The sequence below is a fragment of the Silurus meridionalis genome, chromosome 9 (assembly GCF_014805685.1).
Source record: "Silurus meridionalis isolate SWU-2019-XX chromosome 9, ASM1480568v1, whole genome shotgun sequence".
Classification (NCBI taxonomy): domain Eukaryota; kingdom Metazoa; phylum Chordata; class Actinopteri; order Siluriformes; family Siluridae; genus Silurus; species Silurus meridionalis.
The window spans coordinates 10,231,531-10,249,186 of NC_060892.1; the positions used below are offsets into that span (position 1 = coordinate 10,231,531).

At 37.1% G+C, this 17,656-nt stretch overlaps 1 protein-coding gene across 2 annotated transcripts in view; it reads left to right on the top strand.

Annotated features, from left to right (window-relative positions):
• Positions 1-16,887, top strand: part of fes (FES proto-oncogene, tyrosine kinase) — a 29,406-nt gene extending 12,519 nt beyond the window's left edge. Inside the window, exons 8-19 of one of the 2 annotated variants that reach the window (XM_046857663.1) lie at positions 818-940; positions 1,849-2,038; positions 3,273-3,353; positions 3,960-4,196; positions 5,946-6,068; positions 6,796-6,849; positions 9,279-9,397; positions 9,485-9,579; positions 9,665-9,788; positions 10,733-10,890; positions 12,395-12,517; positions 16,493-16,887. In XM_046857663.1, coding sequence (XP_046713619.1) covers positions 818-940; positions 1,849-2,038; positions 3,273-3,353; positions 3,960-4,196; positions 5,946-6,068; positions 6,796-6,849; positions 9,279-9,397; positions 9,485-9,579; positions 9,665-9,788; positions 10,733-10,890; positions 12,395-12,517; positions 16,493-16,626 — 1,561 coding nt within the window. In that variant the 3' untranslated portion in view covers positions 16,627-16,887. The remainder of the gene's footprint in view (positions 1-817; positions 941-1,848; positions 2,039-3,272; positions 3,354-3,959; positions 4,197-5,945; positions 6,069-6,795; positions 6,850-9,278; positions 9,398-9,484; positions 9,580-9,664; positions 9,789-10,732; positions 10,891-12,394; positions 12,518-16,492) is intronic. The other variant, XM_046857665.1, reaches the window with a different exon arrangement.
• Positions 16,888-17,656: the final 769 nt, after the last annotated feature.

Genomic DNA, 17,656 nt, shown 5'->3' on the forward strand with positions numbered 1-17,656 from the left:
GCAGAATTGTGGAGATTCCTTAACCAGCTTAGAAATTATATATTATTTTACAATTGTATTATACACAATTGTGTACTTTGCGTGCACTGCAAATAATAGTATACATACTGTGCACCACTTGCACTGTATTATATCTATAATACATTTTTGTGTGCATCAGTCATTAATGCATTAATGCATTGCACAGCAGTGCTCATCAGGTTTCACTACACACAAGTTAATATCAGTGTCTATAATGCACATTAGAGAACAGTACACACAGGTACACAGATTAGTACGTTACACAGTTCACACGGTCTGTGTATTTGTATGAGGTTACAATTTTAAATGTCCAGATCCATGTTTGTATTGAGATTTAATGTCAAAGTGGGCATGGTCTAAACTGGAAAGTTTTCTATACAGGAACCCCATTCCCATGACCTTGCAAACATTTGAAAGCACTGGAAAAAAAACAGAGTTCATCAGCACTGTCAGCATGGTCGGTGAATTATGGCTCTGACAGATGCAGTTCCTCAAACTCAGATACATAACTTGAGTTTATAATTCAATTTGAAATGTGCATTGGACTGTTTTATTTTTTTTTTTTTTACGCATTTATTGCGTTTATCATTTTAGTGCACTTAGTTCAATTGGTACTGTTTCTTGCTTAATTTTTTTCTTTTTACTATAGATTTATACTTTATTATTTGTCCATGGCTGCATTTAGAAAAGGAACAATAATAATAATTAAGTGCCTAGAATCATGTAATAAAGAAATGCAAAGTTCTATCCTCTCTGTGCAGTGACTGTTTCATGCTGTTGTCTCTTGCTGTTTTAGATTAACAGCTATTGAGGAGGAGCTTCTCAGCATAGCAGCGACTCTGGGAACACAGCAGGCCACTGTTAACCAACTGGAGATGGATCTTGAGGCTGAAGAGAGCTTGGACAAGGCTGGCCAAAGGTGCAGTTTAATTGATTAGCTGTGACGTGTCTCATTTACATGAAAATAATACATGAGCTGAAAGGCAGAGGAATTTGTTGTGTTTTAAAAGGGTTGCGGTTATACAAAAAGGGTTTTCATAAATATTAGATGTATAGACTCAAGTGCTAATCTATGTTCTTTTGGCTGTTCAGCACTCTTTCTGCTTAGTTTAATTAGTTAATGTTGTGTCTAATCACTGGGTGGCCTGAGAGCAACTATTAAACTCTTACAGCCTTAAAGATTACCATCAAACATATGTTGCAGCAGAGGTAATATAGCATGTATTAAAGCATAGATACACATATTACAGATCTAGATAAGCTATAGAATGTGTAGTGAGACCACCTGTCTGACATACTTCTACAGTCAAATAACTAACTAACAAAGTTAAAAGGTAACTGCAATTTGGTTAACTGCAATCAAGTCAGTAACTAGAAAAGTGCAGTAAATTCTTTTTTTTTTTTTTTTTTACACAAACAATCTAGATTATTGTGTGTTAAAAAAATTATTATAATTTTTTGTAATTAGAATAGTTATACAATTTCAAAAAATTAACACCAGTGCTATCCATTAGTCTATTCGATGGGCTGAACTACTCACCAAGTGATCCACAATTTATAAAAATCATTACATTCTCAGAACAGATTGATGACTAACCATTGTTTAGCATCTATGCTTTTAATTCATCTTCATTAGCCTGGTCAGGGTTGTTGTGGAGTTGAGAGGCTACCTTGGGAACCTGATCCACACATAACAGCTGAAAGTTGATTGTCTTGTGCAAAGACTCCAAAATTGGCTTTCCGGTAGTCATGCGATTTAGAAATCACAACCTTGTGGTTACTATTGCAGAATAACAACCGCTAATGTAGTGCCATCTTGTTAACCAGGGTTTACCAGTTCAGCAAACGCAATGCTCTGGAGGACAGCAGACAGCAGGTGGTGACGTCGATGGTGGCGCGTGCCCGGCTTGAGGCCCAGCGCAGGTTGCTGGCTGATAAACTAGAGAGCCTCGGCAATAAAGAGCCACCTACACTGGGACTGGATGATGATCGGATTTCTGTCAGCTCCTGTACCTCTGTGAGTCAGTTGTCTTTAGACAGCATGGAGAAACACTAGGCTCTCTGAAAAGCATTTGACAGTTTCAGTGTTGAGTAGTAATCAAAATTTTTATGGATGAATAACATTGAAACAGTGGGTGTACATTCATATGAATTGGTATTGTTTTCATTAGTTCAGACATTTTTCAAGCATTATGACAAGACCCATTATTCAAATACCATTCCACAAATTTCTAGCTAAGGCTGCTATTTCAACAAAGACACAGTCATTAAAAAAAGATTTTGTAACAGTAAACAAACTCATGACATAATGACTGCACTGTTCGTTCACTGTTTTTAATGTCCTGCATTATGTAATTATTTTGACAACCCACTGATTGTAGGGGCCAGTCTTCAAATACTTCTAGTAGCATTCAGCATTCATTGCCATGCATTTGGCATAAAGTGATATAAAACTGCCTTAAAACTAGGTTTAATATAGGCATTGAGCTGAGCAGATAAGGTTTAAGAATCTTGCATTAGCAGCTGACAATGGATCTTCCTGCAGTCCATCCAGTCACTGGAAGTCAACCTAAATTACTAAAATATCAATTATTTTAATTCATTGTATTACAGCTTGGATTAAACTTGGTCATTTTAACAGGCTAAATACCTATTGGGTTTGCTTGAATGTTCTTCAGAAAACATTGCCTGTCATGTAGATTTAATTCCATTAACCAATCATGGTAACAGTATTTAGTTGCTAAAAATATGGCATTTTTCAGTGTGCATTTACATGACTCTGACAAGTTAAACATAAACTTTATAGCTGTACTGTGTTTCAGCTGTGAGTGAAATAAAAAGCTTAAATTAATGACCTAGTTCTTACATTTGTATTAGCTAAAAGGTTTGCCACTAGACTGCACTCGGCTTTATTTGTCTCTGTTTTCCAACACAAATGGAAAGGCTGAATTCTCAGATAAATCTACTAATTATAATATTGTTCTGTTTGCTGTATTTTCTCAGGACTGTGACTTACAGATTCTTTGCAGTCTGTTGTTGTGCTTCATTCCCTCCATTATTAGTTTAGTTCTCATTGGCTTTTTTCTACTTAGTGTAAATGATAAGCATGATTGATTTTACAGTGAGATAAACATTGTGGACTCTTTTTCAGCATCCTTTAACTGGCCATTTTGTACCTACTGAACTTTTAAAGTTTTCTCATTATCTCAAATACACGTCCTACAGCATGTCCTATTTTTATTTTTTCGAAGGAGCGTGACAAAGACTTCAAGGTCCCCAGCATGGACGGCATCATCAACCACCTGAGCAGCCTGTTCAAACCTAAGTACACAGTGAGTAAGCCATTTCTAAGTTTGCCTCTCATTTCATAAAAGTAATCCTGGGCCACAATCTACTTCAAATAAAAGTTAAAAAAAAACCAGAATGACTACGATCATGTAAAAAAAAAAATCTAGTGAAATAACACAAGTAGAAAAAGAAATAAGATAACAAAATGGCATTCTTAAAAATAACATTTATTAAAATATATAAGCATTATAAGCATTCTTGTAAAAGGTAAAAGGCATGTTTTGTGTCCTACGCTTATTAAATAAAGGAGTCCGATGAATGTCTAATTCTAAATTTGGATGGAACTTTATTCAGACACTGAAATTTGATAGCCAAATCAAATAGACTAAAATAGTTACAATGTTCCTATTAGTCTGGATTTGTCATTGTGACTGCAGCCTTTTATACCTAATACAAACTGAGGCTTCTCTTGTGCATTTCACATCTTATTATACATATTATTATACATATTATTTAAATGTAGAAGGATTGTGGGGAATTGGCATCGAATTAAATGCTTCATCTTGTGTATTTTTAACCCTATAAGCAGAACTGGCAAATCACATAACTGTAATCATGCTAATGTAGACTGCTCATGTCCTGTTGTGTAGAGTAGTGTGTTTTACGATCTCTCCCAGGTACCACCTGCTCTGTCTCCTGTGCCAGAGGTTGAGAAGCCTCTAAATCAGCAGTGTTGGTACCATGGTGCCATTCCACGTGTCGAAGTCCAAGAGTTGCTAAAGAATGATGGGGACTTTTTGGTCAGACAGAGCCAAGGCAAACAGGAGTATGTGCTGTCTGTGCACTGGGGTGGCCAGTGTCGCCACTTCCTCATTCAGAACACAGAGGTACGAGTGTAAGAGAATGTGTTACATCCTGTGTTATCACAAGCATTACATTCTGTTTAGTGCATGCATAAATCATCATACTTGGTAAAAAAAAAAAACAGCTCCATTAAAATAGTAGAGTATAACACACATTAGTATTATTTAAGTTGTATAGTATTGATATGGTAAGTAATGTTGAGTGGTAAACAAGTATGTGATTTTGGCAACAGTATGGACAAATGTGATGCAATAATAAAAGAAGTGGTTTGTGAAAGTCTGCAGTGCAACTCTGCATGCACTGATGCTGTTATTTGCTGCTTTTAAAATTTTGTGTTTGTTCGCACTGTTTTAATTGAATCCATCACTATGTTGCGAGCGAGGTGATTGCTTAATCACGACAGAACAGATCTAGTGCAAAGTTAGCAAACAGTTTATATAATAGCACTTTATTAAACTGTACTATTTTCACATAATGGAGTATACAGTTTTTGCTTACCGTGCTGTTGTTTCGCCTTCATCCATGACACCAGTGTGTTTTCTTTTCATGTGCTCCTGCATCCTGTGGTACTTCCATGCCATACATAATTTGCAGGTTTTACAGTCTCAAAGCATTTGAATATTAAATTCTCCTATTGCCTTGCGTTTAATATCAAATGCACGTATTGCCTTGCATTTAATATAAAATGCTCCCATTGCCGTGTTTAATATAAAATGCTCACATTGCCTTGCATTTAATATAAAATGCTCCCATTGCCTTGCGTTAAATATAAAATGCTCCCATGCCTTGGATGTCCTGGGACGTACACTTTTTCCTGTTTCAGGTTGACTTGTATTTTTTCCTGCTGCCATTTTACAATCGGTTGTGTTATCTTGCCATCACGGCAACCCATAACTTAAGTAGCTTGTTAGATACAGGCTAATCAAAATGTCTGTGATGGACCAGCACCAGAATCAGACTGTTTAATTGGAATCTTTAAATAAGTTCTAATTTTTTTTTTTTGTGTGTGTTGAGGGTAGCCAGAGACTAAAATACTATAATACTATATATGTACAAAATCTGTAAAAGGGGAACAGAAACAATTCAGGAATGTAGTATTTGAATCTCTCTCTTTCTGTGTGTGGGTATGGGTACATGCATATGAGTATATGTGTGCAAAAAAATGTGGCCCTTATAAACCCTTGTGTTTGCATTTCTAAAATATGTCATCAATTTAAACTGCAAAAGGCAGAAGCCAGGTGAGTTTTAAATACACTTCCTTATAATGATAATTAATACAAACAGGATGCAAATAAGGACTGTATACTAAAGTGGTATCAGTTTGGGGACAAAATATGTAGATTAATGGATAAAAAAGACAGCTATAGAAATTCAAAATCAGAGCCGCAATACTGTAAAGAATGATTTAAAGTAAAAACTGGTTTGCTTTATTAAAATTTTTTAAAACAATTATAATTTTTTTTTTGTCTGGAAATGTTTACAGTGTGAGTTTTTTACAGGGACAAATATCAAATATTGTCCACGTTTCATGTAAAAGGGTAAAACATTAAAAATTAATATAGCCACAAAAAATGTTTTTTTTTTTTTTAGATAGATAGCAGAACCGAGCAAGACCCAGTGCAAAAAAAAAAAAAAAGTTTATTTTCTGGCTGAAACAAACATGTCTTGGCTGATCAATTACATCAGAGCAATTGGAATAGAAATATCATTTTGACCTTTTCTGTGAAAACCATGTATATCCATTATGTGTATATGTTTGTGTTTGTGTATAGGGTATGTATCGTCTGGATGGTGAAGGTTTCCACTCCATACCACTGCTCATGAACTACCTTCTCAACTCCAACAGAAATGTCACTAGGAGGACAGATATAGTGCTGAAAAAACCCATTCCAAAGGTAGCACACAACCCTTAGCAACAGTGATTTTCTCTTTGCATTGATTTCTTTGAATCATTTATTTAATTTCATTTATTTAAGCAAAACAGCCTTATTTATGTTTTAAGCTTCAGTCTTTTTGCAAAGATCACGTTCAGTCTGGAACCAGCTTTACAAATGCAGTGGTGATTGCAGTCAGTGTGCCTGAAGATTTTTCATCCTTGATAGCTAAATATGATTTTATCACACAAGTCAATTTCATGATCTGTTCATGTAGTTGCACAGCTATGTTCCATAGTGAAATAAGCACGATCCTGATCAGTTTAGTTTGTAATCGTATATATTAGCAGTCAGCCCTATCCATCAAACTCCTTTTCCAATGTTAAAATCAAGTATGAAAAATACAATTTACACTCTTTCAACCAGAGGGGGTAATCTCAGAGCAGTCATGTATTTAAATGTTTTGACTGTACTTGTACTTGAGTGCCTGCTAAAAAAATAAAAAAAAATAAAAAATACTGCAATGTCAAAAAAATAAGGTTCCCATGCTGCTATACATATATTAGTTAGTTTACACCAGCAAGCAAAATAAAAAAAAATCAATAATCTTTTGGCCATGCACACAGCCCACAATATGTACGGCACACTACAAGACACTGTATTTCATATTGCACTGTATGCTTTTACTGGCTGAGAATGGAAAAACACTGGTTACATCTCTTTCTCTGTGGGTTTTCTCATCTTCAAGGACAAGTGGTACTTAGATCATGATGATGTTATTCTTGGCCAAAGCATTGGACGGGTAAGTACACAGATCAATAAAAGCAATGTCATTTAAAGATGATTGTGGATGTCTTGAGTAATTGAGCAATCCTTTTAATGCCTTTTAAGAGCCATCCATTTACATGTTAAGTACCACAGCATTGATCCTAAGCAATTATAGTCATTAAATTAACGCTAATGAAATAAATCTTTTTTTTTACTGTGGTGTCAGTGTATTAGTCAGAGGCAAATGGGTGTTTATTTATTTTTTGATTCTATGGCCTTGGAAGGTGTCAACATGCATACATATTAATCTTCCCCAACTTGTGCCACAATGTTTGGAGCATACAATTTCCCTACACTGGATCATATCATTCCTCATAAACAAAATCTCCCAGCCCTCTTCACTTAATATCAGTGCCTAACCTCGCCAGCCACGAATCTCAACAGCAACGCTCCAAAATCTAGTGAAAACTTTGGTCAGAAACTAGTGATTAATTTAGGGCTGCACGATTATTGGAAAAACGGTCATAAATCGTGGTCAATATAGTGAGAGCAATATAATAAATGTTATCATGATTGGTTATCAAGGAAGTTGCACACTCATTACTTATAATCTTATACTCCAGTACTCATGTTAGTTCTCACTCTCCAGTGTTCTGTATTGTTGAAAGATTTATGATCAAACTCTTGATGTCACCCAAATGAGGATGGGTTCCCCTTTTGAGTCTGGTTTCTCTCAAGGTTTCTTCCTCATAACATCTAAGGGAGTATTTCTTTGCCACAGTCGCCATGGCTGCTCATCAGGGATAAATGCACACCGTTCACCTTGACTTTTGATTTCTGTAAAGCTGCTTTGAGACAATGTCTGTTGTGAAAAGCGCTATAGAAATAAACTTGACTTGACTTGACACAGATTAGTGATAATGCTGAATTTGTATTTGTAAAACTATAAAGGTTTTCAAAATGAATAATTTTTACAAAATGAAATAACAGAGAGAGAGAGAGAGAGAGAGAGAGAGAGAGAAGGAAAAATAAAAGAAAGCGCTGTCTGTTAAACAATCACCTGTCGTTTCTTTCTTCCAACCGGGAACCAGTGAGATATGTTACAGAATTGTGATATTGCCACATGATGTAGTATCCTAAATTTAGCAAATCTTGCACAGTACCTCTTCGCTCAGTGCTAGTAATCTTAAAGCTTAAATATTGCCATATAAACGATTTAGTGTCAGTCTGCCCAGCATCCATCTTCACCTGGTCTCTGCGCTGCACACTGGAAAGTCACCTGACCACACACACCGCACGTGCCCTGCCTACACTGAGACTTTCTGGTGTGTTTTTTTTGTTTTGTTAGCGGCGGAAATTTGTCAAACTGTTTGCAGAATATATGTGTCCACACATGCACTTATTTATTCCATTAAACGTTTGCCATCATATAATCGCACAAGCTGACATCGCGATTAGGATACAGTTAATCGTGCAGCACTAGTTTAATTCTATTCCGTTGCAGAATAGCTCTAATAGAACAAAGGAAATGAATAGTGTTGAGAAAAGGTCAGCAATGACGCAAAAGCAATGAATGTATACCATATCGGAAACTGCTGTGGATGGTGGTGTGAGAAAGTATATAAATTATGAGCACATAAAAGCAACGCGCAAGCCTACGTACAGCCTAGCACATGGTGCCTCATATCAACGGAACATCTTTCTCAGAAACAGCCCCTAGTTTTAAAACGACAAATTTATTGTTGCATACTTTTTTTGTTCATGTCCCATTTACAAAATATATAACAGTTTGTACATGAATGCAGTTCTTGCACTAAAATGACTCGTTTTGATTTACTGGCAAGCATTTTATAATACAAACTGCCATGCCAAGTTCAAAATGCTGGTGATCATTAAATGTAAACAGTGTGTGGTTCAGTAAATAATATTTTGCTCATTATGTACACTATATTTCCAAAAGTTTGTGGACCCCTGGTCAGAAGTATGGTATGTGCTTTTTGAGCCTCGCATTCCACATTTAGTCCCAATTTGCTCTTATAATTCCCTCCACTCTTCTGGAAAGATGTTCCACTAGATTGCAGAGTGTTCTTGTGCTCATCCTCCGCCACTAAGGTGTCAGGTACTGATGTGGGGTGAGGAGGCCTGGGTTACAGTCAGTGTTCCAATTCATCGCAAATGTGTTCAGTAGGGTTGAGATTAAACTTCTAAAGAGGGCCACTCTTCCTCTCCAAACCATGTGAAGCAAATTTTCATGGACCTGGCTTTGTGCAGAGGGGAATTGTCATGTTGGAACAGGTTTGAACACAACATTTTATTATACAAAGACATCCTGTACAATTGTGTGCCTCCAGCTTTATGGTGCCAGTTCAGAGAAAAAAACACATAGAGCAGAAAAGATTAGATGTCTCAAAACTTTTGCCCATTGAGTGTATCTGGTCTCAATACACGTGTTCATGCTTAAAGGGGAATTTCGGCGAGGTCTTCAGTGGCCGTCTGCGCTCAGACAATGCACCAGTGGCGGTGAAAGCTTGTCGTGAAAACCTTGCCATAGAACTCAAAAATAGATTTCTCATGGAAGCTCGGTAAGAAAGCTCAATCCGTTATCAGTTCTCATTTACACTTAAACACACACTCAAGCTGTGACTGAATCTCCCACTGTGTTTCTAAAGGATTCTAAAACAGTATGACCATCCGAACATAGTGAAGCTCATCGGGGTCTGCACGCAGAAACAACCCATCTATATAATCATGGAGCTTGTGCAAGGTAATGATGTGTACTCCATATCACTCTGTTCATGGTGTAAAAGTGCCCTTTCATTGTGTGTATGTATTTGAATTTGTATTGTTAGGGGGAGACTTCCTTTCCTTCCTCCGTTCAGAGGGACACATCCTGAAGCCGAAGATGATGATTAAGATGGCAGAGAATGTGGCGTCTGGCATGGAGTACTTGGAGAACAAGAAGTGCATTCATAGGTGAGAATTTTTATTTGTGCTTATAAGGTTTATGTTACACATTTAAGAGTTACACCACTTATAAAAGGTTTTATTGCATTTAACCTGTGATATGCAGAAGTCATTAGCAAGTCTATTTTTGTAACAGCAGGCTGAACATGCACTGGCTTACAAGCAATTCTTACACCTGTTCCAGTGTCTGTAGCATTGATGTAAAGCAGAGAGCAGTAGCAAATAATTCAGCATCTACCTGATCTTTATCTATGCACACGTCTCGGGAGAAGCATATAGTAATCACCAACCTGTTGTTTGAACTGGGGAACTGGCTAATGAGAGGGAATTTGCAGCACCCAGACTAGGCTATTAAGGAAAATGATTTAAAGCTGCTTATAGGCTTTACGACAGAAACGGTATGATTAATTAGATGCCCAAAATATAAACCGCTTTGGTTTTTAAAATCTGTTATGATTTTATGTAGTGATGTGAAGTGAATATTGTTGACTTTATAGCTGTTTATAGATCTCAGGAAACCTGTAGAAGGCAAGAAAAATTACGAAACTTAATGGCCAAATATGAAGCTCAAACGATAGCATATAGTTTGTTGACATTGGAAAACGTCATTCATTCATTCTCACTAACTGCTTCATCCTGATCAGAATGGTGTTAATTACTATTTTGTTCATAATTTGGAAATAGAAATCAATTAAAATGTCCAAAGAGAAATCAGAAATAACCATAGGATTGAAACACTTGTATTGGAAAGAAAGGTATTTAACTTTATTGTAATGCTTTACATCTCTATCATGGTTTCTGTTTTTCTCTCTACTCTTCCAATATTTCATCTGTCAATATTTTTCCTGTCTGTCTACCTTCTTGTGTATACAGTATCTGCTTGTCCTTGTCTTGCTCTGTCTTTTTCTTTGTTTTATGGTCTATCAATCACAATCTCTCTGCCTCTCCTGTAGGGATTTGGCAGCAAGGAACTGCCTGGTTGGAGAAAAGAGCATAGTGAAGATCAGTGATTTTGGCATGTCACGTGTAGAACAGGAAGGCGTGTATTCAGCAACTGGCGGCATGAAACAGATCCCAGTAAAATGGACTGCACCCGAGGCCCTCAACTATGGTACGGCCACTTACGCCTAAGTCTTTTTCACAATTTAAACACCAATCAAAACAGGAAAGAGGAACCATTGATCATAATTCATATCTTTTAGGACTGTGTTTATGTTCATAGGTGTTTTTGTAGTATGGCATTGTGCCGTGTATGTCAAACTGAGCAGGAGATCATAGACAGATTGAATAATCTCTAGCAGATGGTTGGATCTTTAGCAAGTTTTAATGCCTCATCAGAGAAATCTGTTGAGCATCTGTTTTCCACCAAGAGCTTATCTGTAATATCGTTCACTGTCAGAGATGAAAAAATACTTTGTTATTGCACTTAAGTAGATTTTTCTGGTAACAGTACTTAATTTCACAATTTATTTTTCAGACAACTTTTTACTTTCACTCATAACATTTTTTACACAAATATCTGTACTTTCTACTTCTTTCATTTTTATACCAGTCTTGTTACTTTAGTTTTATTCTATTTGGTGGCACGATCAATATTTTTTCTTTCTTATTGCGAGCCATTTTCAGCTAATCACCCTATTTCTTTTCATTGTGTGGGTTTTTCAACCTACCACGGTGTATCATTTCCTGGCTCTCACGCACCACAGATGTAGGCTAGTTTACGAAGTTAACAATGAGCAAGGCAGAACGCAACAAGGCAAAAAGCAACACAATGTGACACTAAAGCAGGTAGTAGTAATGGGTACTTTTTACTCAAGTACATTTTAGAGCCCAAACTTCTTTACTTTAACTTGAGTGAAAAAGTGTAGTCAGCACTTCAACTTTTACCATAGTCTTTTAAAACATGAGTATCTGTACTTCTACTTGAGTGAAGTAGGTAGTACTTTTGTCAACGCTGCTCATAGTGTTTGTATTCACATGGAGATTTTAGATTTGAGTTGAGATGCTAGTGCAAAGTAATGGAGAGTGTGTTAGGGAAGTGAAGAAAAGAGTGCAGGCAGGGTGGAGTGGGTGGAGAAGAGTGGCAGGAGTGATTTGTGATAGAAGAGTATCTGCAAAAGTAAAAGGGAAAGTTTATAGGACTGTGGTGAGACCTGCTATGTTGTATGGTTAAGAGACAGTGGCATTGACAGGAGGTGGAGCTGGAGGTAGCAGAACTGAAGATGTTGAGGTTTTCGTTGTGAGTGACGAGGATGGACAGGATTAGAAATGAGTTTATTAGAGGGACAGCGCATGAAGGACGTTTTGGAGACAAGGTGAGGGAGGCGAGATTGAGATGGTTTGGACATGTGCAGAGGAGGGGCATGAGGTATATCGGTAGAAGAATGCTGAGGATGGAGCCGCCAGGAAGGAGGAGAAGAGGAAGACTAAGGAGGCGGTTTATGGATGTGGTGAGAGATATGCAGGTAGTTGGGTTGAAAGAGGCAGCTGTACAGGATAGGGGTATAGAGATGGATGATCCGCTGTGGCGACCCCTAATGGGAGAAGCCGAAAGAAGAAGAAAAAGTTGCAGATGCTTGTGAGTGACTCGTTGCTGCCCTCTTGCTTGATTTTAGGGCGCTACACCCATGAGAGTGATGTGTGGAGTTTTGGCGTGCTGCTTTGGGAGACGTTCTCTAGAGGAATAACTCCATACACCAGCATGAGCAATCAGCAGACCAGGGACGAAGTAGAAAAAGGTGAGACTACTGCACAGTCACTTAAACACATCAGACATCTTCTGAATCAGGAATCTTTCTGCATAGCATTTATTCTTATGAAAAAATAAAATACATCTGATATTTCCAACAAGCTCTGATGTCCTCATGTGTAAATTCATCTGTCTCTTGACTGAATGCCTACATACACAAGTATTTAACTTACAGTAGCTCAGAGGTGTTTAACTAATTTTAGGTAATGGGGCCGTATTACAAACTGTTCCCTGTTGTGTCAAACATGTATAATTTATAATGAAGTTCAGGGAAAAATTTTATAGTTTGCTAAATTATTTAGAAATGGTCCATAAACATTTATTTTCTTGGAAAGATTTTGCCCTCTAGTGGCATAAAAGTGTCTTTTGATGATATAATTTAAAACATTAATTTGTAATGTATTTGTTACATAGATGACAGCCTTTATTGGGACAGTCATGTTTGACACAAAAAGTGCTTGTAAAAATATACATATAACATTATAATAAAGGACTATGTAATAAAACTAGCCAAAAATAAGTACACGTGTCTCAGAAAGGTTTGGTAGGTTTACAAATTAGGTCAAAATATAAAAATATACAATATGTTTGTTAATGATTGTTAAGATATTACAAGTAGAAAAAATAAAATCAATCAAATTCTGTGCATTCTATCCGATTGGCCAAATGAGCACGGGTTCAAAGGGCATATCCACTTTGAATGATTAGCACAAACATTTATCTCAAAGATCGATTATCTATTTCAAGTATTAACCAATCATTGTTATGCACTTACTTTACTAAATGTCATGCAGGTATGCAAGGTGTATACACAATACATATATCAGGTCTGCATATACAGTTTACAGTATCCCACAAAAGTGAGTGCACCCCTCACATTTTAGCAGCCATATTAGTATCTTCTCAAGGGACATTACGTATAGAAATGAAACTTGGATATATTTTAGAGTAGTCAATATGCAGCTTGTATAGCAGTACAGATTTACTGTCCTCTGAAAATAACTCAACATACAGCCATTTTTGTAAAAATAACTCCCAACAAAAGTGAGTACACCCTAAGTGGAGGATTAAGGCAGTGCTGGATAACAATGGTGCTCACACAAACTACTGACACTTTGGACACAGTTTTGATATGCTCACTTAGGGTGTACTCACTTTTCTTTTTAGAGGACATTCAATCTGTACTGCTAAACAAACTGAACATTGACTACTGTAAAATATATCCAAGTTTCATTTCTATAGTATTGTCCCTTGAGAACATATAATAAAATGGTTGCTGGAATGTGAGGGGTGTACTTACTTTTGTAAAATACTGTATTGTTTGTTAGGCATTATTCTATTATAAATTTTAATATTGCAATGATATCACAAATGGCTGAAATATACTCATTTGGCATTTTCTCCTCACTTTAACTGTGGCTGCATAAAGTTAGATTGCACAAGCAGCTGCTCTTCTCATGATTTTCTGTTTCCGTAGCTACAGAGAAGGCAGACAACCTCCTCATCAGAAAAGTTAAATAAATATTTATTAAATCTTTATCACCAATAATAATAAAAACCATCATTGTATCATGTTAGCTGATACAAGAGAGGAATTGTAAGAGCACTTTTTTGTGGGGGGGGGCAGAAGAGCACAAGTTTTTATTGTGTATTCAAAGTGTTCTTTTTTTTTTCGTAAAATTGACTCAACCAAAGAACTTAAATTGTAACACATGCCATTAAATATTGCAGTAAGAATTAAGGTTGTAAAAAAAAAAAAAAAACAAACAAAAAACCCTACTTGTCTTGTAATCATGACTTGTAGAGATATGCAGCAACGGAAATAAATGAATGTGCATACAGTTGCTGCCAGCAGGCTGTGCTGACGTAGTAGGTAAAGCAAAGGTTAGGCTGAACTGTTGAACTTTAAACTTTGAAAACTTGTTTAGCAACGCTGCTCTCTTATTACAGCTCATTTCAATATAAATGTGCCTGGTACAATATTATTACTTGAAGCTGTAGAGCTTAAATTTAAGGTGCTTGTATATTAGCCTGCTGTTGTACTATAAGCAAGGACAGAAATAGGTGCAGTTGCAGGTTTTACTCCTTCAGCTTCTTTCGGCTGCTCCCATTAGGGATTACCACAGCAGCTCATCCGTATCCATACTCGCCTGTCCTCTACATCTGCCTCTTTCAAACCAACTACCTGCAGGTCTTCCCTCACCACATCCATGAACCTCTTTTTTCCTCTTCCTATTTTCCCCTTTCCTGGTTGCTCCATCCTCAGCATTCTTCTACCGATATACCCCATGTCCCTCCTCTGCACATGTCCAAACCATCTCAATCTAGCCTCCCTCACCAAAACATCCTACATGCGCTGTCACTCTAATAAACTCATTTCTAATCTTGTCTATTCTCGTCACTCCCAACGAAAACCTTAACATCTTCAGCTCTGCTACCTCCAGCTCCACCTCCTGTCTTTTACTTAATGCCACTGTCTCTAAACCATATACCATCGCAGGTCTCACCACAGTCCTATAAACTTTCCCTTTTACTCTTGCAGACACTCTTCTATCACAAATCACTCCTGTCACTCTTCTCCACCCACTCCACCCTGAATGCACTCTTTTCTTCACTTCTCTAACACACTCTTCATTACGTTGCACTGTTGACCCCAGGTACGTCAACTCCTCCCCCTTATCTACCTCTTCTCCCTGCAACTGCACCGCTCCACTGCCCTCCCTCTTATTCACACATGTGCTTTGTTTTACTCCTACTGACTTTCATTCCCCATTTCTCCAGTGCCTTCATCTACCTCTCCAGGCTCTTTTCCACCTGCTCCCTACTCACACCGCAAATCACAATATCATCTGCAAACATCATAGTCTACGGAGACTCCAGTCTGACCTTGATTGTCAACCTGTCCATCACCACTGCAAACAGGAAAGGGTTCAGAGCCGATCCTTGATGCAGTCCAACCTCCACCTTAAACCAGTCGTTCCTACTGCACACTTCACTGCTGTCACACTGTCCTTATACATGTCCTGCACCACCCTCACATACTTTTCTGCCACACCTGACTTCCTCATACAATACCACAACTCCTCTCTTGGCACCCTGTCGTACGCTTTCTCTTAATCCACAAACACACAAGGTGTGACTGATCAACTTAATTCCCCTGTAGTTACTGCAGGTCTCCACATCTCCCTTATGCTTAAAGATCAGTACCAGCACACTCCTTCTCCAGTTGTCATCTGGTCCTACCGACTTTCCACTTTTCATCCTCTTAATCGCTGCTCTCACTTCCTCCTTACTAATCCTATCCACTTCCTGCTTCACCATCTCCACATCATCCAACCTTCTCTCTCTCTCTCATTTTGTGTTTTTATGTGTATTAAATACATTTAATACACAGTAGTTTATTATAAAAAGGAAAAATGCAGAACTTACATACAGTCCAAGAGAGGTAAATGCTCAGCATCACAGATTAACTCTAACTCTAGTATACCAGGTCATAAGAAGCATGTGAGGATGATAAAGAGCTTCTGCCAAACTAGCTTATTGTATTTGGTATAATAGACTCTTTCATACTATCCTCAGGTCTTTTGCAACCAAATGGGAAAAAAATATAATTGTGTAAATTAAATTACTTTGTGGGAACACAGACAAGAGGTCTGCGATGTTGACCAGGGTCTCCCAGAATGTAAATGTTTAGTTGTGTGTCTAATAAAGAAATATACATTTTGTCTGCAAAAATGCTCACTCATTGGAAAGTTTTTCTTCGTTTACTTTTTGGGCTATTTTCCCTGAATCCAGACACAACTCGTCTTCACAAGTTTAAGCAAACAAAAATAAAAAATAATTTTTATATGTTGTTTTGACTATTGTGTATGTTGGGACCAGAAAGGTTTTGCTGATGTTTCTTTAAAACCAGACTTCGAATGTGATGGCTGATTATTAAAAATATGATTTTTGTTAACCACAGGGTATCGTATGCCAGCCCCGAATGGCTGTCCAGATGAGATCTATGCCCTAATGCGTCGCTGCTGGCAGCATGACCCGAGAATGCGTCCTTCCTTCAAAAAAATCAGGGCAGAGCTACAATCGCTTTGTAGCTAATTTAATACATGCAAACACACACATACATTCTTTGTAACATTTAAAGCACACACACACATCCAAGCTGTGCTGAAATTATGTCTAATTGAACCGAATCTTTTATAAGACTATCTTTGGAATGTATATTTTGCTCTTGGAACATTTTATATATATTTTTAATGTATTTAAATTGAAACCCTGCCATAACTTATGATCACGATGTATTCACATGACATTGTTTTTTTCTCTGAATAAAGTCAGTGTTGTGACTAAAAGATGAAATCTGTACAGATAAAATCAGTCTTCATGTGAATCTTATCTAATATTCTTTGTAATATTAGCTGCCTTTATCATCAGCAGGGTCTTACTGTACATCACCTGCTAAATTACCATATGTGTAATCAGGGCTATATGAATCTGATTTATGCTGATTTTTCCTTCCTTCTTAAACAGCAGGTGAAATTGATTTGCAAAGATAACCCATCAGTTCTGTAACAGGTCTTTTTACAGATACACTATTTTGCGAAAAGGTACAGTCAGACTTCCAATTCACCCCAAATGTGTTCAAAAGGGTTAAGGTCAGAGCTTTAATGCAGAAGATCTTCCACTCCAACAGTTATGGGTCTCCTAGTTGAAGTGAAGGAAAAATCTTCTGCTACTGCATTCAAAGACAACCTATACAATTGTGTTCCTTCAGCTTTGTGATAAAAGTTTGGGGAAGAACCACAAATGGCTGGGAAACTCAAGTGTCCCAATACTTTTGTTCATATAGTGTACGCCATAAATGACATGAACTAAATAGCAAGTAAGCTTTTCAGTATTTCAGTGAGTGCAAAGCCAACAGACTACATTCTGAAGCTTGACTTTACATACTGCTGAACATTTGGTGTTGTTTTGCCACTTATTAGAGGGGATTCATCAGTCTGCTTTAATAATTTGCACTATTTGAACACTGTATATGATTTTTATATCTTGAAATTAGTGTCCTTATACTAGTGAATTAGTATCACAATCCATCAATTAGAATCAAATCACATATTGTGTTGAACTT